Source organism: Pogoniulus pusillus, chromosome 9, assembly GCF_015220805.1.
Source record: "Pogoniulus pusillus isolate bPogPus1 chromosome 9, bPogPus1.pri, whole genome shotgun sequence".
Classification (NCBI taxonomy): Eukaryota; Metazoa; Chordata; class Aves; order Piciformes; family Lybiidae; genus Pogoniulus; species Pogoniulus pusillus.
Genome location: NC_087272.1, coordinates 33,692,707 through 33,718,807, shown reverse-complemented (window position 1 = coordinate 33,718,807; position 26,101 = coordinate 33,692,707). Strand labels below are relative to the sequence as shown.

At 40.9% G+C, this 26,101-nt stretch overlaps 1 protein-coding gene across 1 annotated transcript in view; it reads left to right on the top strand.

Annotated features, from left to right (window-relative positions):
* Positions 1 to 26,101, top strand: part of RFC1 (replication factor C subunit 1) — a 41,836-nt gene that overhangs the window by 4,662 nt on the left and 11,073 nt on the right. Inside the window, exons 3-14 of the mRNA XM_064149157.1 lie at positions 1,476 to 1,551; positions 4,241 to 4,360; positions 16,119 to 16,351; positions 17,225 to 17,299; positions 19,426 to 19,503; positions 20,379 to 20,466; positions 20,549 to 20,847; positions 21,959 to 22,066; positions 22,856 to 23,035; positions 23,343 to 23,447; positions 24,712 to 25,108; positions 25,944 to 26,053. Of these exons, the coding sequence (XP_064005227.1) occupies positions 1,476 to 1,551; positions 4,241 to 4,360; positions 16,119 to 16,351; positions 17,225 to 17,299; positions 19,426 to 19,503; positions 20,379 to 20,466; positions 20,549 to 20,847; positions 21,959 to 22,066; positions 22,856 to 23,035; positions 23,343 to 23,447; positions 24,712 to 25,108; positions 25,944 to 26,053 (1,869 nt within the window). The remainder of the gene's footprint in view (positions 1 to 1,475; positions 1,552 to 4,240; positions 4,361 to 16,118; positions 16,352 to 17,224; positions 17,300 to 19,425; positions 19,504 to 20,378; positions 20,467 to 20,548; positions 20,848 to 21,958; positions 22,067 to 22,855; positions 23,036 to 23,342; positions 23,448 to 24,711; positions 25,109 to 25,943; positions 26,054 to 26,101) is intronic.

Genomic DNA, 26,101 nt, shown 5'->3' with positions numbered 1-26,101 from the left:
GTGGTGAGGAAAACTGCTGATTTAAATAGTATTTAGATTGCAGGGCAAATGAGAGGTAGGTAGAGTAGTTGTTATTGAATGCTAATGTAGTCTGATATGTTTGAAGTTATTCTAGCTGTACCCAATAGTTCTCAAAGTACCTCTGCTTATTTAATTGGTAACTAAACTTGATGTTTACAGTAAGTGAAAGTATGACACATTTGTATGTCTACAAGTAAAGTGAAAGTCTGTATTGTGCCTTTTTTCTATTTCTTAACCACCTGTGTTTTCTAAACACACCTGTAGGAGAAACGTTAACACCTTCCTTGGGTGGGGACCCTGAAGTTAACCTGTTGCAAACCTCAAATTCTGTAAAGTGACAGGTTAAAATTAGACTGAGTGCCAGTCTCAGAGCACTTCAGTTAATCTCTGAACTGGTACAAAAAAGGAAGAAGTGCCTAAAGAGGGCTTTAAAATCACTTAGAGAATGGAAGGATTTCTAATGGGGGAGCATGTTTAATAGGAAGCATAACAATCCAGAAGTAAGACGTTGCTTAAAATATATTTTGGCTGTGTAATTTCATTGTTTCTATATGAAAATGAAGGAGCATTCAGGGGAAGTGAAAGACACTGCAATTTTCTTAGGCAACCTATTATTTTCACTTTGCAATTCTCCAATTATACCAAGGTTTTAACAGGTTTCAGGTTAGAAATGAATGTGGATTATAAAATGTGTAATGAAGTTGATATGAAGTTACACAATGGGAGGAATTTCTATCTCTGCAAGACTACAAAACAAGCACAGCTGGTAGTTGGGTATGCCCAGGAAACATTCTACCTCTAAGTATTGTTTTTTCAGAGTATCTGAAACTTGCCTTTAAAAAATCCCAAACCTTGATACAGTTTAATAGTAGCTGCTGCTAGATAGAACAGGTTTGCTGACTGTGACCACTGGTGCAGTGTTTTATGGTTGTTGTAGTACTTTGAGTGAGAGAAGAAGCTGCAAGAAACCAGGGAATCAGTCTAGCTTCAAATGTTTTGTATCCTTTTTAATTTTCTTCAGCTGCTCTAAAATTGTGTGGAATTCTGGTGGTTTATGGCTAAGCTGTATCTAGAATGGAGCTGATAGACGAAACTGGTCTTTACCACTTGTATTTTTGGTCAGACCATGTAATTTTTTTTTGGCTTAAGAGTCAGAAGTGCTTGCAAATCTGCTTCATTTACTTTGATTAGCATTAAAGTTGACTCTTTCTCAACACAGTCATCTAAGGTTTGCTTGGAGCGTGTGTGTCTTTGCTGCTGCCTGCCTTTTCTCCTGCATTTCCTCTGCCTTGCGCCTTTCCTCCGTCCTTCTCATGAGTTAGCACAAGACCGTTCGTAAATGTCATATTGGGAAATGCATCATTACTCTTAAACTCAGAAATTTGAATGTGTAACTGTGAGTAAAAGCCTTAAGAAGCTGTTTACTGGTTGTACTAATGGACTGTTACTCCTAGGTGAATAATTCACCCGATGAAGATGACTGGAAACCAAAGCGGATAAACAAGAAAAAGAGAATAATCTATGATTCAGGTAGTGTTCATGGATGTTTCTGAATGTTGCTTTGTGTCTTCTGCAAGGTCATTGCACTTTCAAACATTTCTCAGTAATCATTGATGGATAGCTAGATATATTTGATGAATAGAGAGTGTGTTGTGCATGTAACATACAGTGCAAAGTAACTCAACACAATCACTGTTAAAAAACAAACCAATTGTTTCAATTTAAAAGTTTGATATTTCTAGTTTAATCTTTCTGAGCTGTGTTCTTATTAAAATCTCCACTTCATTGGAGAATGTTATGCAGTGTGAAAGTCCAGAGGATGATACTCCAGGGAGATGGTAGAGGCACTGTCCCTGGAGGTCTTCAAGAAAAGACTGGATGAGGCACTTAGTGCCATGGTCTAGTTGACTGGCTAGGGCTGGGTGCTAGGTTGGACTGCATGATTCTTGGAGGTCTCTTCCAACCCGGTTGATTCTATGATAAGTGTTTGTTTGGAAAAGGCCTCTAAGATCATTGAATCCAACCTAACACCACCATGGATGTTAAACTATGTTCCAAACTGCCATGTCCATGTTTCTTGAACATCTCCAGGCATAGTGGCTCCATCTCTTTGGGCAGCCTGCTCTGATGCCTGATCACTCTTTCAGGAAAGAAAGTTTTCCTAATGTCCAACCTAAACTTCTGGTGCAACTTGAAGCCATTTCCTCTTGTTGAGTCACTTGCTATTAGGGAAAAGGGACAAACACCCACCTCACTACAACCTCCTTTCAGAGATTCATAGAGGGCAAGAAGGTCCCCTCTCAGTCCTCTTTTCTCCAGGATACACAGCTGCAATTCCCACAGCTTCTCCTCACCAGACCTGTTCTCCAGACCCTTCACCAGCTTTGTTGTTGCCCTTCTCTGAATCTGCTCCAGCACTTCAATGTCCTTGTAGTGAGGGCCCCAAAAGTGAACCCAGTATTCAAGATACAATCTCACCAGTGCTGACCACAAGGGGACAGTCACTTTCCCTGGTCCTGTTGGCTACAGCATTGCTGATCCAGGCCAGGATGCTGTTGGCTTTCTTGGCCACCTGGACACACACTGGCTCGCTTTCAGCCAGCTGTCAACCCCAAGGTCCTTTTCTGCCAGGTAGCTTTCCAACCACTCTGCTCCAAGCCTGGAGCCTTCACAGTATCACAGTATTATTAGGATTGGAAGAGACCTCACAGATCATCAAGTCCAACCCTTTACCACAGAGCTCAAGGCTAGACCATGGCACCAAGTGCCATGTCCAATCTTGCCTTGAACAGCCCCAGGGACGGCGACTCCACCACCTCCCCAGGCAGCCCATTCATGGGATTGTTGTCACCCAAGTGCAGGACCTGGCACTTAGCTTTGTTAAACCTCATACAATTGACTTTGGCCCAACAATCCAGCCTCTCTAGAACTCTTTGCAGAGCCTTTCTATCTGTAACGCTTCCACCTAATGTAATGCCATCTGCAAACTTACCGAGAGTGCACTTAATCCCCTTGTCCAGATCACTGAGATCTGGCCCCAGCACTGAGCCCCGAGGAACACCATTTGTGACTGGCCACCAGCTGGATTTTAAGTCCATTCTCCACTACTCTTTGAGCCTGATTTTGGTTTGAGATTGTGGAAAAGAGATGGGATTTTCTGTGATTTTAAACTCCTACTGAATGCTTCTGCTTCAGTTTTTAGAAACAATCTTAACAATAGAAGATTGCTTCACCCATAGAAGAAAAATGGTGACACAAACACGCCAGAATAATGCCGCTGCATATAGAAAATGGTGTTCATTTCTGCAAACTGTTCTGTAAACAGTTCCTGTTTAGCAGTGAGGAATAGCAATAGAAGTATTTCTGCATTAAAAAGTGAAGTACAAAAGCAATAGATAATTCAGCTGTTGCTCTGGAAGTGCTGGTAGTGTCTGGAGATTTTGCGAAGTTGAGCCCAAAGAGGAGTGGTGCTCCAAGTTCTTGAAGATGGAAGAGTGTGTGGTGTGATTAGTTGTACTCTGATTTTACACTCTGAAGGGTAGTCCTCTGTTACACTTGCCAGTTGCCTCAGCTTCTTTACTTTGTCCTACTTGTTTGTATATTGGGATACATAATCCATGGTAGTGTAAGTGGCATCTGCACAGCTTTTGGGATATGGACCATGGTTGATGAGATGAATGACATTATATCAACATCCTGAAAAATCAAAGAACATCCTCAGTGATCTGTTTTCACCTGCTGTTAACTTGTGGAATGCATCAGCATAATGCACTGCTACAGAAATTCGATCAGATTAATGAATCTATGTTAAAAGTTTATTCTGGGTTGTGGTGGGTTTTGGCTCGGGCTTTTTGGTGTTTGGTTTTTTTTTTGTGTGTGTGTTTGCTGTTTGCAGCTGTTAGAGTATCACATCAGATTACTGAACATTTCCTTCCTGGAAAGGTTTCTATACAGACCTAGAATGAGTCAACAAAATATATTTTATGTCAACAAACCCCACTGTCTAGACAGTTCTGACCAAATTTTGATTTAGTCATGTATATGTGATGGATGTTAGCTGTTGGAGAAAGACAAAGCTATGTTCTTGACATTCCAGGTGAGATCTTTCTTGCTCAGTTTAGTTAATGTGTGCTCACATCTCCTCATGTTATGTGATGTATTACTTAAAGCTTGTATGTATGTGGTGGAAATAGACATTTATTTTGTGGTCAAAATACAGATTCAGAAGAGGAGATGCAGCCAGTGCAGAAATCCAAGAAGCTACCTGAGAAAAAAGTATCTGTTCCAAAACCTGGTAAAGCTCTAAAGAGGCATCCTGTTGTTTATATTTCAGAGACAGGTAAGGAAGAAATAAATCATTCCTAGTTCAAGTGCAGTGGAGTGAATCATGTTACAGATGGGATGGATTGCTTGCCTGAATATTCATACCCACAGAATTTAAATATTGAGCTAAGTGAGCATATTTTGTCTTAAACAAGATGGCCAAAAGGACTTCAGAACTTCAGCCTCAATACTGGCAAATCAGGAGCTGAGGTGATGTAGGGTACTGCCTTAGATTAATTTTAATAGGCATTTAACTCCCTGCATAAAAGTATTGCATAGATTTAGGGGGAGGGGTTAGATAAGGGAAGTATTTTTAATATAGTTAAACTGCTCATTATCAGGCTTTGTGACTGTTACTTACAATGAATAGGTCTGAAAACCTGCTTTTATCTTTATTATTTATTATTGTTATTTATTTTGCTTGCCATATGGCTTTGCATGTCTTTAATCCTCTAAAAGTCTTGGATTTCTAAATTCTAGAGCTACTTTTGCTCTTGGCGAAGAGTTCTTTCCATGCTGGTAGATAATGAGCATGCAGAATTCTTGTACACCTGACCAGGAATGTAATTAACCATCCCTTGATAATTTTCAGGTCTCTTTTAGCCTTCTGAGATTGCGACAGTGATTAACTGCTAAGCTCCCAGCAGATCTTAGCTTAGATTTTAGGCTCTTTAGAAGCTGCATATTTAAACTGAAAACAGAATCTTAACCCATAAGGACCACTCAACAGATAAGGGCAAATTCCATCAGTTTGATTGAAAAGTTTTATAAGATAATTTTTCTGTGTTTGCACAGAGGTTGTTCCTTAGTACTGCTTTCCCTCTTGTTTCCTTTGATTCTTGACCTTGGTGCTCTCAAGGAGTTTGTACATTTACACTTCATCTGCTGTTCTGCAAGTTTCATCCTGCAGATTTCTCATGAAATGTGTTTCTTTCCCAGCTCCAAACCAAAACACTGGTGGTCATTCTTTGCTACCCCTGTTTCCCCAGTGTTCTCAATTCTGTCATGAAGCAGTTTGTTTCCACTTGCTTCATGGCGTGCATTTTCCTCTACTCAGTTTAAAATGAGCCAGCAGTGTGCCCAGGTGGCCAAGAGAGCCAATGGCATCCTGGCCTGGCTCAGGAACAGTGTGGCCAGTAGGACAAGGAGGTTATTCTTCCTCTGTACTCAACACTGGTCAGGCCACATCTTGAGTCCTGTATCCAGTTCTGGGCCCCTCAATTCAAGAGAGATGTTGAGGTGCTGGAACGTGTCCAGAGAAGGGCAACAAAGCTGGTGAAGGGCCTGGAACACAAACCCTGTGAGGAGAGGCTGAGGGATCTGGGCCTGTTTAGCCTGGAGAAGAGGAGGCTCAGGGGTGACCTCATTGCTGTCTACAACTACATTGTAGGGACATTGTAGCCAGGTGGGAGTTGGCCTCTTCTCCCAGACAACCAGCAATAGAACAAGGGGACACAGTCTCAAGTTGTGCCAGGGTAGGTCTAGGCTGGATGTTAGGAGGAAGCTCTTTTCAGAGAGAGTGATTGGCATTGGAATGGGCTGCCCAGAGAGGTGGTGGAGTCACCATCCCTGGAGGTGTTCAAAAAAAGCCTGGCTGAGGCACTTAGTGCCATGGTCTAGTTGACTGGCTAGGGCTGGGTGCTAGGTTGGCCTGGATGATCTTGGAGGTCTCTTCCAACCTGGTTGATTCTATGATAAGACATTATGCAAAAGTTTCAGTGGCATTGTTTTGTAGGTGGCCATCAGCCTGCATAGACTCCATTATGAATCAGGCATCCTTAGAGGTGTGTCAGCAGCAAAGGGTTTTGTGACTGCTGTAAAATTGCAGCTGTGAGAGAAAATCATCAGAGCTTGTAGTGTTTAGCTGAATCCTTCAGTACTTCCCTGACAATGGGCTTTTAGTATTTCTGGTTTTAGCATCTGAGAACAGTTGGATGCATGTGTGTTTGACTTTTGGGGTTTTGTTTTCTTAAATACATTTGAAATGTTTGAGAGCTTGCAGCCTCAGGACTGCTTTTATGACTGGTTGTTCTGTTAGATCTCTAAGTTGAGGTGCATTATTAGTGACTGTTAAGCAAAGATGAAGACTGTGTGGGATGGAAACATTATTCTGGTAACAGATTGAATTAAATTTGTGTCTTACTGAGTGACATAGATTAGAAGCACCTTAAATTTGACTCTGATTTGATCAAAATGATCTACTGTTCAGAGCTGATACCTTCCCTGCTTAAGTATTTTTCTCATGTTAGGTTCCTGCTTTTCAGGCTTGTTTCTGAAGCACAAAGATCTCTTTCTGCACTGGATCTATTGTAATTTCACATGGATTTGTTAAAATGCAGAGAAAAGAAGGTATTTTGATAATGAGTATTGGTTACCATGCTCTAATCACCTGTGCAACAGAAGCTGTAGAATTCAGAATCATATAATTATTTCAGTGATTTGAGATCATTGATTTAACTCTACCAGTGGCCCTCAGCACCACATCTCTGTGGCCTTTAAATGCCTCCAGGGATGAGGATCCAACCACCTCTCTGGGGAGTTGATTCCAGTGTTTCAGAATCCTTTCAGTCGAGCATTTTCTTCTGATATCCAACCTGAACCTCCCCTAGTGCAGCTTGAGGCCATTTCCTCCTTTTGTCCCATCACTTCTTACTAGGGAGAAGAGACCAGCCTCCACCTGACTGTAGCCTCCTGTCAGGAATTTGTAGAGAGCAAGGAGATCTCTCCTCAGCCTCTTTTTCTTCAGAATAAGCAATTCCAGTTCCCTCAGTCACAAAGGAGGGTTGCAATGCATTTTGATCAGAGAGGTATCAGTTATGATACCTCTAAACTATAGTTTAGGCTTGAAGAATGTCCATTGCTGTGGTTAGATGTGGTTACTGCAGGCAGTTTGAATTCAGCTGAGATTGTAACTACTGGGAATTCTGGGTTTGTCTTCTAGAGTAGTGTTCTGTGCTAGGCATAGGACTTTGCCTGTTTGAGTTCTTTGAAACTGATAGTTAATTTTTTTTTAAATGAAAATATATTGGAATTCAAGTGTTAGAATTCCAGGTGGTCATCTGTGATCCCTCTGAGTTTTAGGATACATGTTTGGAAAAGTGAACAGAGTCCCTGGGTGTAAGATTTTCTTGGTGAGGTCATTGCTGAACATAAACGTTGCCTCCCTATAATGATAGTGCATATCATGTAATTTTAAATTGAAAGAGGGATTATTTGCTGCAGTATCCTATTAGAAATGTGGGTGAGCTGCCTTTTATCTCTGCCATCCTCCTACTCAGATTCTTTTCTCTCTCACTGTTTCCAAGATGGTTTGGCTGATTTTATTTGTCCTAAATATTTGACCTGGCATTTAGCTGTACTGCGTCACATATTCACATGAGCTCAATCGTCCAAGGGAAGCTCTCTGGTTTGTCCTTTTAGTCAAATCTTTGCTGCTTCTGGCAATTTTGACAACACTCCTAATTAAGAAGTATCTTTAACAGCATTGATCTGAGAGTAGATGTATGATTGGTTAACTGGGAAGTAAACATTACATATTTAGATTTGTTATGCAATTCTGGGTGGTGTTTTTTTTCTCCTGCATAGGGATACCATGGGAACACAAGTCAAGGTTATTGATGAAATCTGTGGCTCAAGGTTACTCTTATCTGAAGAGTTTTAAGTACACATAAGTTGACTTAATAGTATGTGTCTAAAACAATGCTTTTATAACTTTCAGACTTGTTTAACTTGTATAAATTGTTTCTTCTGCTTAATGGGACTCTCCAGCTGAGTGTGTTGCAATGGTAGTGATACAGCTGAGATAAATATCTTAAAGGAACATGAATCCAGGCATAGTAGGTAGAAAAGATTCCAATGAGATTTGAAGGCATTTTTCCTCTTTATTTTCAGTGTGACACATCTGGAAACTTAAGACTGTGCTGGTTGGATATTTTGAAGCCCTATGACAGAGGATTTGGGACTAGATGATCCTAAAAGTTCTTTCCAAGCCAGATCACTCTGTGGCTCTTTGAAATTGTAGTGTAGGGATCAGCCTTTTTCTTTTCATCAGTTGATATCTGTGTTCCATCTCCAGCATGACTTGTGAATGCAGTTGAAGAATAGGTAGATCATTTTTTTTTATATTGAACTAGATTTTAATGTTTTTAGTCCTGTAAGTGCAAATAAGTCTTACTTATTTTTTCTGTGCTGTTCCTCATACAAGACAGCAAATTTTAAATGTGTTATTATCTTGGGTCCCACATTAATGTCCCCATTATAAGAAGGAGACAGAGCTGTTTGGGTGAGTCCAGAGGACAGCCACAAAGATGGTCCAAGGGATGCAGCACCTCTGCTGTGAGGATAGGCTGAGGGAGGTGAGGTTTTACAGCCTAGAGGAGACTCCAAGGAGAACTTGAAAGCTGTCTTCCAGTACCTGAAGCAATCCTACAGAAAGGCTGGAGAGGACTCTTCATAAGGGTGTCCAGTGATAGGACAGAGGGAATGATTTTAAGCAGAGGGAGAGTAGGTTCAGACTGGATCTCAAGAAGAAGCTCTCCATTATGAGTTGGTGAGACTCTGGAAAAGGCTGCCCAGGGAGGTTGTGGATGCTTCCTCCCTAGGAGTGTTCAAGGTCAGATTGGATGAGCAGCTGAATCTAGTGAAGAGGAGTCCCTGGCTACAGTGAGGAGATTTGAGTAGATGATCTCTAAGGTCCATTCAAACCTAATCCATTTTATGATAAAACTTCATAAAATACTGAGTCCTGCAAGTTATTTCTGTTTACAGAGTCACTATTGCATCAAAAAAACAAACCCAACACATTATTCATTACCAGATCAGTAATTCACATATGTATAATGTAAGCATTGGAGGATACAAATGACATTTGCAGGTACCATTGTTGTTTGTGGTTTGCCTTGTTCCAGCTGTGGTTCAGAGTTCATGTCACATTAAAAACCCAGCAATTTATAGATATGTGGTGTGTTTATAATGTTATAATTTGCTTTGTAATTTTGCAGTAAGATGCAGGAGGTTTTTGTTTTACAGGTTTATTTCAGATCTGTTAATTTTCATGAATGTAAGCATAGATGATGAAGTTTTGTACTTGGGCACATACAGTGTTTTCAGAAGATGAAAAAGGAGAATTTCAGAAGTCATTGCAGTTCGTAGAATCACAGAAGCAGTCAGGGTTGGAAGGGATCATAAGGATCATCTAGTTCCAAGCCCCCTGCCACGGGCAGGCACACCCTACCCTAGATCAGGCTGGCCAGAGCCTCATCCAGCCTGGCCTTAAACACCTCCAGGACTGGGGCCTCAACCACCTCCCTGGGCAACCCATTCCAGGCTCTCACCACTCTCATGGTGAAGAACTTCCTCCTCGTGGCCAGTCTGAACCTACCCATCTCCAGCTTTGCTCCATTCCCCCCAGTCCTGTCACTCCCTGATATCCTACAGAGTCCCTCCCCAGCTCTTTTGTAGGCTCCCTTCAGGTACTGTAAGCCCACCTGGGAACCTCCTCTTCTCCAGACTGAACATTCCCAGCTCTTTCAGTCTGTCCTCACAGGAGAGCTGCTCCAGCCCTCTGATCATCCTTGTGGTCCTTTTCTGGACATGCTCCAGCATCTCCACATCCCTCTTGTAATAGTGGCTCCAGAAGTGGATGTAACACTCCAGGTGGAGTCTCAGCAGAGCAGAGTAGAGGGGGAGAATCACCTCCCTCCACCTGCTGGCCTCACTTCTGATGCAGCCCAGGATCTGGTTGGCCTTCCAGACTGCAGGTGCACACTGCTGGCTCCTGTTGAGCTTCTCATCCACCAGCATCCCCAAGTCACTCTCCTTAAGGCTGCTCTCCAGCCACTCACTGCCCAAGTTCACTTTGCTGTAGAGCTTCTCCATTTAATGTTTCTTTTTTTTCAGTATTTGCTGAAATTACTTCTATGTAGAAATACCACAAACTACTTTTTAACCATTCTGTATGTTCAGTATATTTAATGGTTGGACTTGATCTTAAAGTCTTTTCCCTAATTCCCACTTTTCTTGTATGAAATTCCTCTGACTGTTAATTTCTAATTGATTTATAAATGACTCTGTTAATCTGCTGGGTGAGTTTAAAATCTAAAAGAGGACTTTGATTTGTGGTGGTGGTGTTGTTGTGGTGGTCTTGTGGTGTGTTTTTCTAGACTAGTTCATTGTGTCTCAGACAGAACACTGTGTCCTGAGAGGCTCAGTAAACTGAGCTGCAGCTGGAAAAAACGAACACTTGTCTGGATTTTTACCAAGTTGGTTTTTTCCTCTCCCTTTCCTAATTATTGATTGATCTTCACTGAATATTCCCCATCGTACAGTAAGCTGGTGTTAGCTTGATGGTTGGAATTGATGATCTCAAAGATCTCTTCTTATCAAAACAATTCTATGATTCCATAGAACTTCAGGCAACTAAACCAGAACTTGAAGTTTTTATTGCATGATGAAGAATCAGATCTGCTTTTGTGAAATGATAAAGCTGCTGTTGGGGTAAAAGTAACCAGTTCAAGTGACTAAAACTCTGGAATGAAGTGGAAAGAGTTAATGGACTGCTGACTTGTGATTGCATGCCAGAGTAACACACACGGCAGTTTCTATGGCAAGTTCTATTTAATTTGGAAGCAGTTGTTATAACTAATGTTTTTTCAGATGCAAATAATTCAGTTTAAGTATATTCAGCCTTCTCATCCCTTTTAATGCTCCCAACACACCATTCTAAAGGTATTTTCAAAGTATGAGTGTGCATATTTGACTAAGAATTTTATTTGGAAGGTACTGGACAAAGGGTATCAAAGGTTACGTAGTTTGGCACCGAAGTGTGTAACTGCAATTGGGTTACTGCATTGTGGTCAGAACTTTCTTGCCTTGAAGCAGAAAATGGTAAAAGTAACTTCTGATAGCTGAAAAATCTAAATGTAAATTTCAGCTCAAGGGAGTAAAGCTGGAATGGCTCTGGTAAACCTTGCATTTTTATAACAACCTGGAACCTTGACATGTCGATATAGGCCAAGTGCTAACAATTGTGGTTTAAAGTGCATGTTTGTAGTACATCTAAAATCAATTGGCTGGTTGAGAAATGACATTAAAAAATACCTAAATGAGTGGCCAGAGCAGTTTCTGAAATGCAGGTTGCAACTACTGTGGTTTTATATGCAGTGGAAGATAGAAAAAAGATGCATTTTGTTAGTCACACATAGCATCTGGATTGTTTTGGAAGGAGTTCTGCAGGCTCAGCTGGAATCACCTTGCTGGCTCTTTTGGCAAGTGGTGGTTAACTTCCAAGATAATCTTCTTAAAGATATACTTTAACCAAAAGGACAAGATGAAGCCCAGTCCTACCAAGTGTTGGCCAATTCATATTAAACCCAGTACATTGTCTTTACACCTGTACTATTTTCTCTACCCTCAATTTTATCTTTGTCAACAACACTTCCTGCTCTAGACTGCAAATACTGTAGGACAGGAACTGTTTTAAGTGCTTGTGTAGATGTGGTGCCTTTGGAAGTGAAGAATGTCCTGAATATTGTATTTTTATACAGTTAAAGTAGATTTAATGACTTATGGATAGGCTATAGGCTTTCAGCTCCATACAGGAATCCTTATGTAGTAGTCCACAAACACCAGTTTAACATACACATAATAAATATGAATTATTTGTAACCTCTGCCTATGAGTTGGTTTTATAACATAGTAAAAGGTTGTCTCTGCTTCAAATATTTTGCATTTTAAACAGAATAGGAGCTAAGGACTTGTTCTAATACTGATGAGGAACTCAAAATACAAAAATAGTAAATGAAGATGAGTGAAATGTTGTTTTGAAGCCCATTCTAGGAGCTGTCCTATGCTGTTTGTTGCCATTGTCCCATCCTGCAGTAGATTACTTCCTTATAAAAGGCTCAAGAATTACTAAAAGTAATATAAACAAAGGTTTAAATACACCCAGATAATTTTGCTAGAGTTGTGTCAGGGAACAGCAGCACATGTTGTTGTGTAATTAACAGGTGAAAGCCTATTGAGAACAGGCGAAGCTAGGAAAGAGGAAGAGGAGTAACAAATAGTTGCAGGTGGGCTGCAGGTGTTAGTTCATTAACCTAATAGCTCTGCTGCTATAAGGGTGTATCATATTAAAGCCAGATATGCTTGAATGCAGTGAAATAGTTCTGAAACCCCTGTTTGTTGCTAGGGAAGTTTGGCTGTGTATGTTGCCTGGCATAACAGGTCCCTTGCTTCATGTGTCTATTGCATCCAGAGTAATTCAAAGCAGTCTCCTGGTTGTCATGCCTCTCTGTTCATCCATCACCTGATTAGCTTTCTCTTTGTCACATCCATGCCCCCACACGTAATGCTATCTCAGCTGCTCACCAAGCAATTGCTGTAAGAATGCAGTTAATCAATTTTTATAATCTAAAATCCATATTTTCCTTTTTATTTCCCCACAAATGACTGGATTGCTTGTATCAATGAGAATGTCTGCTTTTACAGGTCATGTGTTGAGAAGCACTGACTTGAATAACCCAGCAGCAATGCTAGGTAGGACTCTTGGTGTTTTCCAAGCTGTAAATGAAGTTGCCTGCATGTTTGTGAGGGAGCTGAAAGTCTGCAAGGGATGAGCTTTGTTCACTCCAGTGGCAGTAGGCATGCCTGATTAGTTCACTTCAAGGAAGATGTGTTGAAGGTTTACTGAAGCAGTTGATGTTCTTAAGTACTTGAAATGAGGGAATTAACTGGAGATCAGGCAAGTTTGGGATGTGCTTGTGAATTTCTTGAATCTGGCATGAAATTGTAGCCTGTCTGTCCCCTCAATCGTTTTTTGAATCCTGTTTAACAGGATTAGAGTGGTTTTGTTCCTTGATGACGAGTTCAGTGTTCTCGTTCTGCCTTTATTTACATCTAGAGGGGGCTGTTCATAGGTGCTGTGAGTCTTGTCCTTCTTCAGCTGCCACTTGCAGTCAATAAATGCTTCTAATCTTGTTGTTTCTAGGAAGAACATAATTAAAGCAAAACTAATTATTGACAACACATAGTCCTGTCATCATAAATGACTCAAATCCATGTCCTCTTTAATTAGAACTTAATTATATTTACTCTGCTTTTTTCTGCTTGAGTGAAAGCAATATCCTGAATGTGGTTTTGTTGTTATTTAAATGGTTACAAGTGAATAATGAGAAAATCAATACTGCATGTGGCTCTTCTGATAACACTAGTGATGAGTAAAGATTCTTTCCTAGCTGAAAGCAATCCTTAGTTTAAGAAAAGCTGGGAGCAAGGGGGCAGAATAGGATTTCTATCTTATTTCCAAGTCAAATAAATGTCATTGCATCTACATGAATTGTTCATTTCTGATAATAGTTAAAAGGGGAAAAAATATCTAAAGAAGCAAAAACACTTCTGGAACTAAGTTTGAGATAAGCAATTTTCTTATTCAGATTTCAAACTACTGTACATTAGGAGCCTGAAGCATCCAGTATCCAAATCTTCCAGATATGTAATGATTTGTTAAATTGAGCTAAATGGCAGGAAGAGATTTATTACTGCCCAGAGAAAATAAATCACGTTGAGAGTAGTAAAAGCAGCTTGATGGTGAAACTTGCTGCTTTCAGCTAGGGGCATGGAATTGAATGTTCCAGTGTTGCTTTGTGAATTGAATTGGCTAAAATGTCACTTTCTCCTCGATAAGTTTTTATCTTCAAGCATTCTTAATTTAATTGCTTCAATCAATTTCCTGCCTTCCAGACATATCTTTGTTCTATTTCTCCTTCTCCCAGAACTTTCTCTGCCAGGTATAGTCAGAATGCCCCTTTGTACTTGTTGCATTCTACTTGCTGTTCAGCAGCATAAAGTTTCAGCTGATGCCTGAACCACTATTGTTAGTACTTGAGAAAAGGTGAAACAAAAAATGTTTTGGCCCATCTCTGCTTAGTGCATAACAAAAGAGCCAGATGACAGGCATGTGACATCACCTGCACTTGGGAAAGTGATCAAGAAGAATTCTGGAGGCTGAAAGTAGAAATGAGTGGAAAATGAATACATTTGTGTGATAATGCTGTCAATTTAAGTTCAGTTATGAGAGAGATGTTTAGCACATTCTGTGTTTACATTGTGTTGAGTGTCTGAAACTTCTCTATTTTGAGAAAAAAAACAAACCAGCCTTCAGTTAGAGACATGCAAATGAGACAGTCCCTGTTTCTGTTCCTCTCAAGACTTTCTGCCTGGTGTTCACTAGGGGATTTTCCTGCAGTTGGCTTCTTAGCCGTTGCACACTTTGAGTGTTTAGCATTCACAAAGAAAGTGCTTTTATCGCTAATGGAGAAGTTTGTCTTCTGTGCTCTCATATTAGTCTTAGCATTTGGCAGTGATATCTCTAGGCTTTTGTATGCTTCTTTGATAGGGTTTCATGTGTGGAACTGTCAGGGAGACTGTTTGAAGTCCATGGTAGTATTTTGTGTTGATTGATTGACTGAGTGAAAAATTCTGGTCCACAAAGAATAGATTGCTGTCAAAGCCTCTTTCTCTTTTTGCTTGCTGGAAAGACTGTCCTGGCTACTATGGAAAGGAAAGATTTGAATTTTTGTTCAGTGGGCTGTGGGTTCATTCTTAAAGAAACTGTGTATGACACTTTTTCTTCTCCTTTTAAATTATGCTGATCTTTTCCTGATTTCTGTGCTGTGTGAAATGGCTCTGTTTCTTTGAGGTGGTTTTGACTGTGTCATAAAGGAGAGAACGTTCACGTGCAGAAATGTAGAAGGTATAAGATAGAATCAAAGAATCATTTTGGTTGGAAAAGACCTTTACAATTATCAAGTCCCAACTGTTACCTGACTCTCTCAAGTCTGGTGCTGAAACATTTCTCTTAGCGCCACATCCCTGAGGCTTGGAAGCACCTCCAGGGATGAGGATTCAACCACCACCCTGGGGAGCCTGTTCCACTGTTTGAGAGCCCTTTCACTCAAGAGGTTTCTTATAAAAGCCAACATAAACCTCCCCTGGTGCAACTTGAAGCTGTTTCCTCTTATCCTATCACTTGATACTAGGGAAAAGAAACTAACTCCCACCTGGCTCCAACCTCTTTTCAGGGAGTTGCAGAGAGCAGTGAGGTCTCCCCTCAGCCTCCTCCAAACTAAACTCCAGTTACCTGCGCCTCACCAGACTTAGTCTCCATGCTCTTCACTAGCTTCAGTGCCCTTCTCTAGACCCATGCCAGTACCTCAATGTCTTCCTTGTAGTGAGGGCCCTGAAACTGAACCCAGTACTCAAGGTGTGACCTCACTAGTGCTGAGTACAGGGAAGCAATCACTGTCCTGGTCCCTCTGGGACCATATTGCTGATCCAGGCCAGAATGCTGGTGACCACTTTGGCCACCTGGGCATACAGACTGATGTTCAGCTGGCTGCCAGCTGCTATAAACTCTGGCAAAAAGGGAGGGAAAAAAAAAACCCAGAGTGTTTCTGAAAAAGCATTGAGAAGCTATGAGCAGTACTTCAAAAATAACCAGTAAGCTTGTTCAAGGAGCTTTTTGTAAGTACAGTATATTTTCCCTTGGTTTATAGAATCAAGCAGGTTGGAAGAGACCTCCAAGATCTTTAGACTTGACCTGTTGTGAAATACTGTGTTGTACAACTCAGCCTTTTTTGTTTCTTTTTTTTTTCTTAGTAATTCCTAAACACTTGCAATATTATATTGATCTGAATGGATGTAATCTCTCTTGATAGTCCTGTTGTAAGAACTTAAATTCCACGTGCCAGAAGTGATAGACTGTTTTTCATGGTTAGATGAAGAAGATGACTTGGTCAATAAAAGAATTTCCCTGAAGCCCAAGGAAAATGGGACATCAGTGGCTGGTTGTCCAGAAACAACTGCAGTAAAAAAGGAGGATGGCAAACCACAAGCTAAAAGCAAACCAGTATCTCCAGTGAAAAAGACTCCCACCTCAGCACTGGATTACTTTGGAACAAGTCGTGTCCAGCGATCAGATAAAAAACTGGTAGCAAGTAAAAGGAAAGAGGTAAGTCCTGATAATGTTCCTTCAGGCTGCTCATGTGTCTGGTGACAGATCAGTGTGGCCAGTTTAATGACTGCAGGGAGGTGGTTAACTGCTTGTCCTACCTCGTGTTTCTTTTTAGTGACCACTCAGTTCAATTTTGATGATGCAGGTATATCAAGTCCTCAAATGCAAGTTTGTCCATGTATGAGAGTCATAGAATTGTCAGGGCTGGAAGGGACCTCAAAGGTTATCTGATTCCAAACACCTGTCATGGGCAGGGACATCTCGTACTAGATCAGGTTGCTCAGAGCCCCATCCAGCCTGGCCTTAAAAACCTTCAGAGATGGGGCCTCCACCACCTCCCTACACAACTTGTTCCAGTGTCTCACCACCCTTCCGAACATCCAATCTGAATCTACCCACTTCTGAATCTAGTAGCATTTTCTCCATTGATTCTTCTCTAGTGACTTGGCTTAAAACTGACTACTGAGATCAGTGAGTAGATGCAATAGCTTAGAGTTGGAGGTGAAGGGCAGGAGCAAGAGGAGTGAGGTAGTTTTGCCAAGCTTTATGGCACATGTTTGTGGAATAACAAAGCAACAAGTAAAGTATGGAGGAAATGAGAATTCCACAGTGTAGTCTCTCTCTCAAATGGGCCAACTGTGATAGTTTCAGAGATACTCAGCATTGCTTGAAGAAATGAGACCCTGAGTGGTTTTGTGTCGAATAGTAAAATGTGTTGAAAGCAGGCTTGTTTTTATAGTGTTTGGAGAGCTAGGAATAAAGTGCTGCATGTCTTATTTTCTAGAATACATGAAATGAATTCATACAGATTAAATTACTATAAATTATACAGTCTTGGGAAAACTGAACTGTGTTTTTTCTTAAATATAGCCTTCACAAAGCAGAGACAGCACAGTAGATGATGAAGCCATTGCTAGGCAACTGCAGATTGAAGAAGACTCAGAGGTAAAAGCTCTATTAGTTTGCTGCTCTATGCCAGGAGCAGTTTGTGTGATTTTAAGTGGTTTTCCTTAAGATAAGACTTTCCATGTCAGCTCTAAATAGTGTAATAAACTTCCTCTGTGCACTTAACTCTTGCATATATGTGCAGATGCAGTCACTCAGGTATTTTTATGGGCATTACTTCAGTTAGACAAATAGACCATTTCACTTTATTTTCTCTCTGTCCAGACTTTCTTTATCTGTGCAGTTGATGTGTCTGTAATAGTCTTGCTTTTGACATGGAATTTGCCTTCTGCTTCCTCATTTTTTTTAGAGGTTTTGGTTTTGTGGTTTGATTTTTGTGTTTGTTTTTTTTAAGCCCTGCTCGTTCCCTGGAGTGAACAATGAAAAGCCATTTCACTTCTCACCAGAGCTTTCTGTAAAGCTGAGAAAAAAATCTAATTACCTTTGTGTGTGTGCCTTAAACCTTCCTGTTTGAGTCAGTGGTGACAAGAAGGAAAGGTACACTTGTCCTAGGTATTTACTTGCTCCTGGGGGAGGTCAGTTCACTTACCTTCTATTGATAATATCGAGTATAATTTGAAATAAATATGCATAGAATCATAGAATCAAGCAGGTTGGAAGAGACCTCCATGATCATCCAGGCCAACCTAGCACCCAGCCTTGTCCAGTCAACTAGACCATGGCACCAAGTGCCTCAGCCAGGCTTTGCTTGAACACCTCCAGGGATAGTGACTCCACCACCTCCCTGGGCAGCCCATTCCAATGCCAATCACTCTCTCTGGGAAGAACTTCCTCCTAACATCCAGCCTAGACCTCCCCCGACACAACTTGAGACTGTGTCCCCTTGTTCTGTTGCTGGGAGAAGAGACCAACCTCCCCTGGCTACAACCTGCCTTCAGGTAGTTGTAGACAGCAATGAGATCACCCCTGAGCCTCCTCTTCTGCAGGCTGCACACCCCCAGCTCTCTCAGCCTGTCCTCATAGGGTTTGTGTTCCAGGCCCCTCACCAGCTTTGTTGCCCTTCTCTGGACACATTCCAGTACCTCAACATCTCTCTTGAATTGAGAGTCCCAGAACTGGACACAGTACATGCCCAGCTTGGTCTCCTTCTTGATCTCCCCAGAGGAGTAATGACTCTATTAAAAAGTTAAACATCCTGTCAGGAAAAAAGGTTCTATTTTTCATCTGAACTCATCTTATTTCTAACACTTGTTGTCATCATCCTTTATTTAATTTATGATCAAAGGAATATACTTTATTTGAAGTTGTATGTCTGCCTCACTCTGGTCTGTGTCCCTCCCTTTCTTATTGTCCATAGAGAAGATAGATAGGCACATAAAAGTAATATCTGTGGCATACTGGTTTTCTAAAGTCATCTGTTTGACTCTTGGAGCACTGCATGTTTGATTTAAAACTATGGCACAGTATCTTTGTTGTTTTGATTAAGCAATGACCAATAATTATTTGCATTAGTGTACACTATTCAGGAGTAGAAGAAGTTTTCCCCAAGGGCCCATGTTGGATAGGGAAGATAAGTGCAGCTGTCACAGTTTTGCTAGGTGAAAGAAAAAAATGAAGCTAACCTGGTTTTGTTTCTTACAATTAAAACTTCTTCAGAATCCATGTGCAGTGTTTGTTCTTACTGGATCTTCTGTCAAAGCTGATCAGTTGTGTAAGCAGAAATACTAAAGTGAAAAGCATAAATCAAATGGAACTGACAAGAGCTGAGCTAAGAGCAGTAGCTAAATACTCCAAAACTGCCAGAGTTCTCTTTTTTTTCCCTTATGTTAAGTTGCTAGCAGTAAATAAGACAAAAACATTCTTTGAGACCTTGTAATACTTAACAGGCATTGTTCCTGCTTTTGGGGCTGCTCTTGGAACCTGATGGCTTTAGAAAACTTCCATCTTGGTGCAAGCTGAGATCCTGCCTTCAAGTTTTGAATTGCATTTAATAATCTAAACTTTGAACGAAAGATAAGCAATACAAAATATGAAGGAATAGAAAACCTCTGTGAAAACAGATGTATAAACATTTCCAGTGCAACAAATCCCAGCTACTCCTCTCATTAGGCTTCAGTGTCTCTCTTTGGAGGAAACAGTTCTTTTTTTTTTCTCCTGTCTTCCAGTTGGAGAGACAGCTGCATGAAGACAGAGAATTTGCTAGAACTTTGGCCATGTTGGATGAAACACCCCAGAAGAAAAAGGTTTGGGTTTGGGTTTTTTTGTAAGTTTTTAGATATTGTATTGCTCTGAGTGCTCTTTAAACATCAAACCTTTGTTTTGAGGCTTCCATACAAACACACTAAAACTAGCAACAAAATGTTTGCAGGAGAATAAGACTTCTTGTGCTTGTCCTCTGGGATCATAGAATCAACCAGGTTGGAAGAGACCTCCAAGATCATCCAGTCCAACCTATCTCAGTCAGCAGATATGTGGCTTTCCTGACCAGACAGCAGGCATTGTTGTAGCTCTGTGCTGTCTGCTTCTGCTGAAATGGGACTTTGAGTTCTAGTTCTCATCAAGTGAGATGTGTTCCTGAAGACTAATGATTTAGATCAGCTGGTTCAGGAGCACCAGCTTGAGTAAAATGAGTCAGTGGCACAAATTGGTGAAAAGTGATGGGAGAAAAAGGAAGGAGAAGATTCTCCTTTGAGAGATGGGACAAGCAGGGAATCTTGAAAGCTTTGAGACTAACCCCAGTGGTGGAAACCTTCCCAGTGCTCATAGCTTGTAGTGCAGTAAAATATTTGCTGTGTTTATACATTAAGGCTTTTATTGTTTAGAACTGTTAACTTGAATGTAGCAAGTGTTTTTACTTCTAGATTAGTAAGCTTATTAGGATTGAAATTGATGGTAACTTGAAAGCTTGTCAGGCTTTTAGCTGAAGGAATTTATGTGCATGGCTGAGTATAGAACTTGCTCAGCTACCTGCCTTAGATTGTATTCTGATTTCTGGTAGGGATGACCTTTGTTACATGTCCTTCAGTCTGTTGTACTTAAGAGTAATCAAAGTTGGGGATTGGACTTGTTGGTACCCTGGGACATGCATGGCTGACCTTGACATTGTATATGTGCTCAGGCTCGAAGAGATTCAGGAGAGAAGCAGGCAGTGCTGAGCATCAAGAGCAGTCCCAACGTGACAGAAAGATGCAAGCAGTCAGAAAAAGGTGGGATGTGGAACACAGAAAACATGAATGAGTTTATATTAATAAGACACATTCTTATATATATATATGTTCTCCTTTGAAGGGAAAGCAGCAAACTTGACAGGTGAAGCAAAGGATTGCACTCCAAAGCAGCAAACTAAACCTGAACATTACAAAGGCTCTCGTTCATCTCCACAATCTGATGGTAAAACTGCCAAAGAGTCAACAAATAAGCCCTTGGCTTTAAACCCTAGCTCTAAGCTGGTGTCTCTGAAACAAAAAGCAGAGACTGCTGAAAAGGAAGCAGGAGCTCAGAGTTCAGCATCTAAAGAAAAAGCTGCTTCGAGGAAAGAAGAGAAGACAACACCAAAGAAGGAGAAAATTTCTCCCAAGAAGGCTGAGGTAGGAGCTATCAAAATTAATTTGTCTTGATGGAGTTTGCAGGAAAGTAGTTTTCCTTTATTGGTGTGTTTGTCACTGTTATAACTTGGTACTTTGGGTCTTCTGGGCAATTCTAAAACATCTGTATTCTGTTAAGGCTGTGAGTTCCTAGCAATGGTAAAAGTATAGGGGGAAAAAAATCACCTGGAAAAGTGTAAGTGAATTGCATGAAGGTACTGAGAGTTCTTTAATGCACATTGGGCTGTGGTTGTACACTGCAAAATCAGCTCAGTGCTTTCACATTTAGCTGTCCTGGGAAAATGCAGAAAGCAGGAATTCTGACACTTCCCCAGTGAGTGGAAGCTTACAATATATGTGAGCATGGTGACCTTGTGGATCCATACTGCTGTTAATGATAAATGGCGTTGGTGGGTTTCCTCCTCCCTAGTCTCTTGTTTTTGAAGTGTATTTCTGATGACTGATACATGGTTTAGTAATGTAATTTAGCTTTAAGTGTCTGATTCAGTAACTGTATTATTGCACACACTGGCAGTCACTTGCAAACATAAAACATTTAATTTTTAACCATAAAATACAAAAATATCCTGATTTTGGTGCTTAAATAGCAGTTGTAATTGGGAGGGGAGCCCACAAGGTTTTGGATGGAGTTTTAACTGATGTTTTACTGATTTATAACAAGGCTTCACTGTCTCTGGAGGTCTACTTTGTGGTATTTCTACTTTCATATAAGTGTAGATCTTGTCTGTACTCGAGCATCATTCTGAAATAAAATAGGATGTGAATTTAAAGCAGCGGTTTATGGATTAAGTGGGCATGTACCTATAAATTCCAGGTGAATCTACAGAAACCTGACAGTTGAGTACATATTTTTTTGAACTCACAGATGAATTTGTATTTGAAGTCTTCAAAAAAGACCAGAAAACAGATAAAACACAGGCATGAAAACCAGAGGAAGCTTCACTCTTGCATGTTAATACATTTAAAGCAAGAGTTAGAAATTTTCCTGTGGTGCATTAAAATGTCTGAAACTGTGATGCTTGGACTCTTTTTTCTTTTGTTGATTATTTTGTGCACTGAGTTTGGTTTGTGGTTTTTTTCCATCCTACCCAAGTCTGTAAGTCCTGAAGACTCTGAAAAGAAGCGAAGCAATTACGAAGCCTACCGAAGCTTCCTTAACCGTGAGGGACCAAAAGCGTTGGGTTCCAAAGAGATCCCTCAGGTGAGCAACATTCTTTATGTACAAGTGGAGTGTCTCACAGGCTCACTGTTAGAAGAGATCTGAAAAGCATCAACTAAAGCTGGTGTTTTTCTCAAATAGGGAGTGTGTATTGGCAGAAGCTAAACTGTAATGTGGAGCAGCAGCTTCAGTAAGGAGTTACACTAAGAAACTAGGACCAGTTTATGAAGTCAAGACAATGGAAAGTAGTTACTGGTCTTAGTTGAAGATTCACAGATTGATAGAATGATTTGGGCTGGAAGGGATCTTCAAAATCATCTACTTCCAACTCCCCCTAGACCAGCTTGCTCAAGGCTCCATTCCTCCTGGCCTTGAACACCTACAGGGAGGGGGATCCATAACCTCCTGGGGCAACCAGTTCCAGCATCTCACCACCCTCACTGTACAGCATTTTTTCCTAATGTCCAGTTAAAATCTTCCCTCATCAAGCTTCAGTCCAGTCCCTCTTGTCTTACCACTACAGGCCTTTGTAAAAGTGCCTTCCTAGCTTTCCTGTAGGCCTCCTTCAGGTACTGGGAGGCTGCTGTAAGGTATTCAGCACAGAGCATTATAGTCATAATTGTTGAGGTGAAGGTGGTATGAATTTTTGTTGGTGGCTATTCTCTAATGTCTTTTGGCCCTATAGAGCTGTTACTGAGCTAGGTATCATGCACAGGCTTATGTTTCATAGGCTGTGTGTCATGGTAGGAGGATAAAAAAAGCTTATAGTGAGGAGGTATTTGATAGAATTGCATCAAGTAATGGCATTTTCTGCAATGCTCTGCTTCTCAGGGAGCTGAAAACTGCTTGGAAGGCCTGACCTTCGTCATTACAGGCGTTCTGGAGTGCATTGAGAGAGATGAGGCCAAGTCTCTGATCGAGCGGTATGGAGGAAAAGTAACAGGCAACGTCAGCAAGAAGACAAACTACCTGGTGATGGGGCGAGACTGTGGCCAGGCTAAGTGTGAAAAGGTGGGTTCCTGTGCCTGAGCAAAGCAGAAGGGAAACCGAAGTTTTCATCTCTGTTGGGTGCTTTCATCATTTCTTCCAAGAGGAAGCACTGCTGACAATAAAGTGTGTGTTAAGAAGGAAAGGTTACCTCATGGTCTAGGCCTTGGTTCTGGTTTTGCATGTGTATATACACAGGTGTATGTGAAAATAAACCAACAAAAGGGTACTTTTGGGTGTTCCTAAACATCCTACTGGAAAGCACTTGGGAGAGGATTATGTGACTCCTGAGTTGACTTAACCTCACTTCTAATCCTTTGTTTTGCTGCAGGCATCTGCTTTAGGGACAAAAGTTATCGATGAGGATGGGCTGTTTGATCTTATTCGAACTATGCCAGGCAAGAAGTCCAAATATGAGCTGGCAGCTGAAACAGAGGTTTGTTAAAAATACAGAGGGGGAGGTTTGCTTTTTACTTTGGTTTGGTTTTAATTGGAAGGAGTTTTGATCTTCTCTTCCAGTAGCAGTGACCCTGTGATTGTCAGTTTGTCCTGCTAGGCTAAAAGAATTGAAGGTGGTTTATCTGTGATTAAAATTTCTATTTGGGACCTATAGATATTCTGTAAAAACTACTTTTGCTTCCATCTTTAATTGTGACCCTCCTGTATTGTGTGTATTTTAGACAATTATTCTCTCAGTCAGGTATCTCCTTAGGTGTTTTCAGTTTTAAACTATTTATTATTTAAGTGATAGTGACTGATCCTGTGTGGTACTCAAGCCCAATAGAAAATCACACTGTAAACACGGGACACCTTTACCATGTGTATAGATAACACATGTGGTACTTGAACTAATAAAATTAGAGCTAAATATTGAGGGGAATACTTGAAAAACAGTTTACTTTTTTTTTAATGCACATTTCACAGTATCACAATATCACCAAGGTTGGAAGAGACCTCACAGATCATCAAGTCCAACCCTTTACCACAGAGCTCAAGGCTAGACCATGGCACCAAGTGCCACGTCCAATCCTGCCTTGAACAGCCCCAGGGATGGCAACTCCACCACCTCCCCGGGCAGCCCATTCCAGTGTCCAATGACTCTCTCAGTGAAGAACTTTCTCCTCACCTCCAGCCTAAATTTAAATGTAGTCTGTAGAGGCTGATAAAATGTCACAAAAGTCTCTTAGCTTAGACATGATGTGCATTTGGTCTAGGCCTTGCCTTGTCACTTCTGATATAGCTAGATATGAATTGTTGCATGTAAAGACACTGTTGGTGTAAAAGCTTCCTAGCTAATTACTTACACTCCCTTTTGAATTGTGTTTTGACCTCAACACTTCTGGAAATGTTGTTTTGGAAGACCTTCATGGGTGTCTGGCTTGTTTGTTCCAAACTGACAGGCAGCAGGTCTCTATTTTCTAATCACTAAAGGGACTGACTACTCTTGGAAGGACCAGAACACTTCCTGCCTCTTCTCTGTGGCTTGTGCTACAGAACCAGCTGGCATCATGTTCAATAGTGGTTTATTTTAAATTGATCTGCTCTTGAAGTGTTTGCAGTGTTTTGGTGGTGTGTTTTTAACCGTTGTTACTGTGTTAAGCTTTCCTGTATGCTTGTTCCAAGGCACCATGTTTATTTACTGTGTGACTTTGGGTTTTTCTTAATTTCCCTTTTCATTTTCTTACCTTTATTTTCCCAAGGCAAAGAAAGTAGAATCAAGACCTAAAAGGACACCACAGAAAGCTCTAGCTGGAAAAAAGAATTTGAGCCCTTTCAAAAGTGAAGCTGATAATAAAAAATTGAAGTCTACTCCTGCAAAAGGAGATGCTGTCAAATCTGTCAAGAAAGAGACCACTGCTGTTCGAAAGCTGATGGACTTTAAGTGGCAGGCTGGAGGGAAGGAAGAAGCCACCAAACCCAAGGAGAACTTGGTTTCTGAGATGGATGAAGATGGCACAGAGAAACTGCTATGGGTAGACAAATACAAGCCTGTGTCTCTTAAGGCAATAATTGGACAGCAGGGCGAGCAAAGCTGTGCCAACAAACTACTCCGATGGCTCAGGAATTGGCACAGGAATACCTCTGAAGATGGACAAGGTGACCAGTGTGGTTAACTTTTGTGTTCTTCCATGCCAATCACACTGCTTGGGTCTCTAAGATAGCAAAACAGCTCTAGAAACTGGGAATGAGGCTGCAGTTAGATGCATTTTTAGCAGCAGCTGAGCATGAGTTGTTTAGTTGAAGCAGTTATTCACTCATCACCCTCCCACTAAAAAAGCAGAACAGAAAACTGCATCTGAAAATATTTTAGATCTTGTGGCAGTGTCTTAAAAGTGATTTTGTTCTCCAAAAGAAAACAAAATAGCCTCAGCATTAGCATATTAAAAAATGGCCTGAGATTCAGCCTATGGAATCCTTTCTCACCAAGAGAAACCTTGCCCAGTCCCAACCTCTCCATACCCATAGTGAAAACACAGGTAGTTGGCCAGGTGTGGGGAAGTGATGAACTGCTGAGGTGTTGGTTCTGCCTGACAAGTCCATGCCATCCTCTAGACAGTATTTTTCCTGTCTTTAAAACAGCATTTAGGTTTCACTTCAACCATGGTGCTCAGTGAGGTTTTTCTGGGCGGTGTGTTTGGGGTGTTTGGTGGTGGTTTGTTATTTTTATGGTGTGGGTGTGAGGAAATTGCTGAAGTATTTGTATCGCGTTAATAGCACTTTGGCTATTTTCTGGCTTAGAGTCACTGCAAGCCTTAAATGAAAATGGTTTAAGCTGCCTTTCCCCAGAGGGTTAGGATGCAGATGTGTATTCATTTATTTGCATTTTTTTTATTCATACCAAGCCTTAAATGAGGGGAAGTCTGTTGAGGTCACTCTCTTTAGAAGTTTTGCTACTACATACCTGGGTAAAACCTGCAATCTTCTGTTACAGCAAAGAGCAATAAAACTGGAGGCAAAGATGATGGTACTGGTTTTAAAGCAGCATTACTTTCTGGTCCGCCTGGAGTTGGCAAAACTACTACAGCTTCTTTGGTTTGTAAGGTGAGTTGATGTTGACAGTTGTTCCCAGCACTTTCTCTTTACTATTGG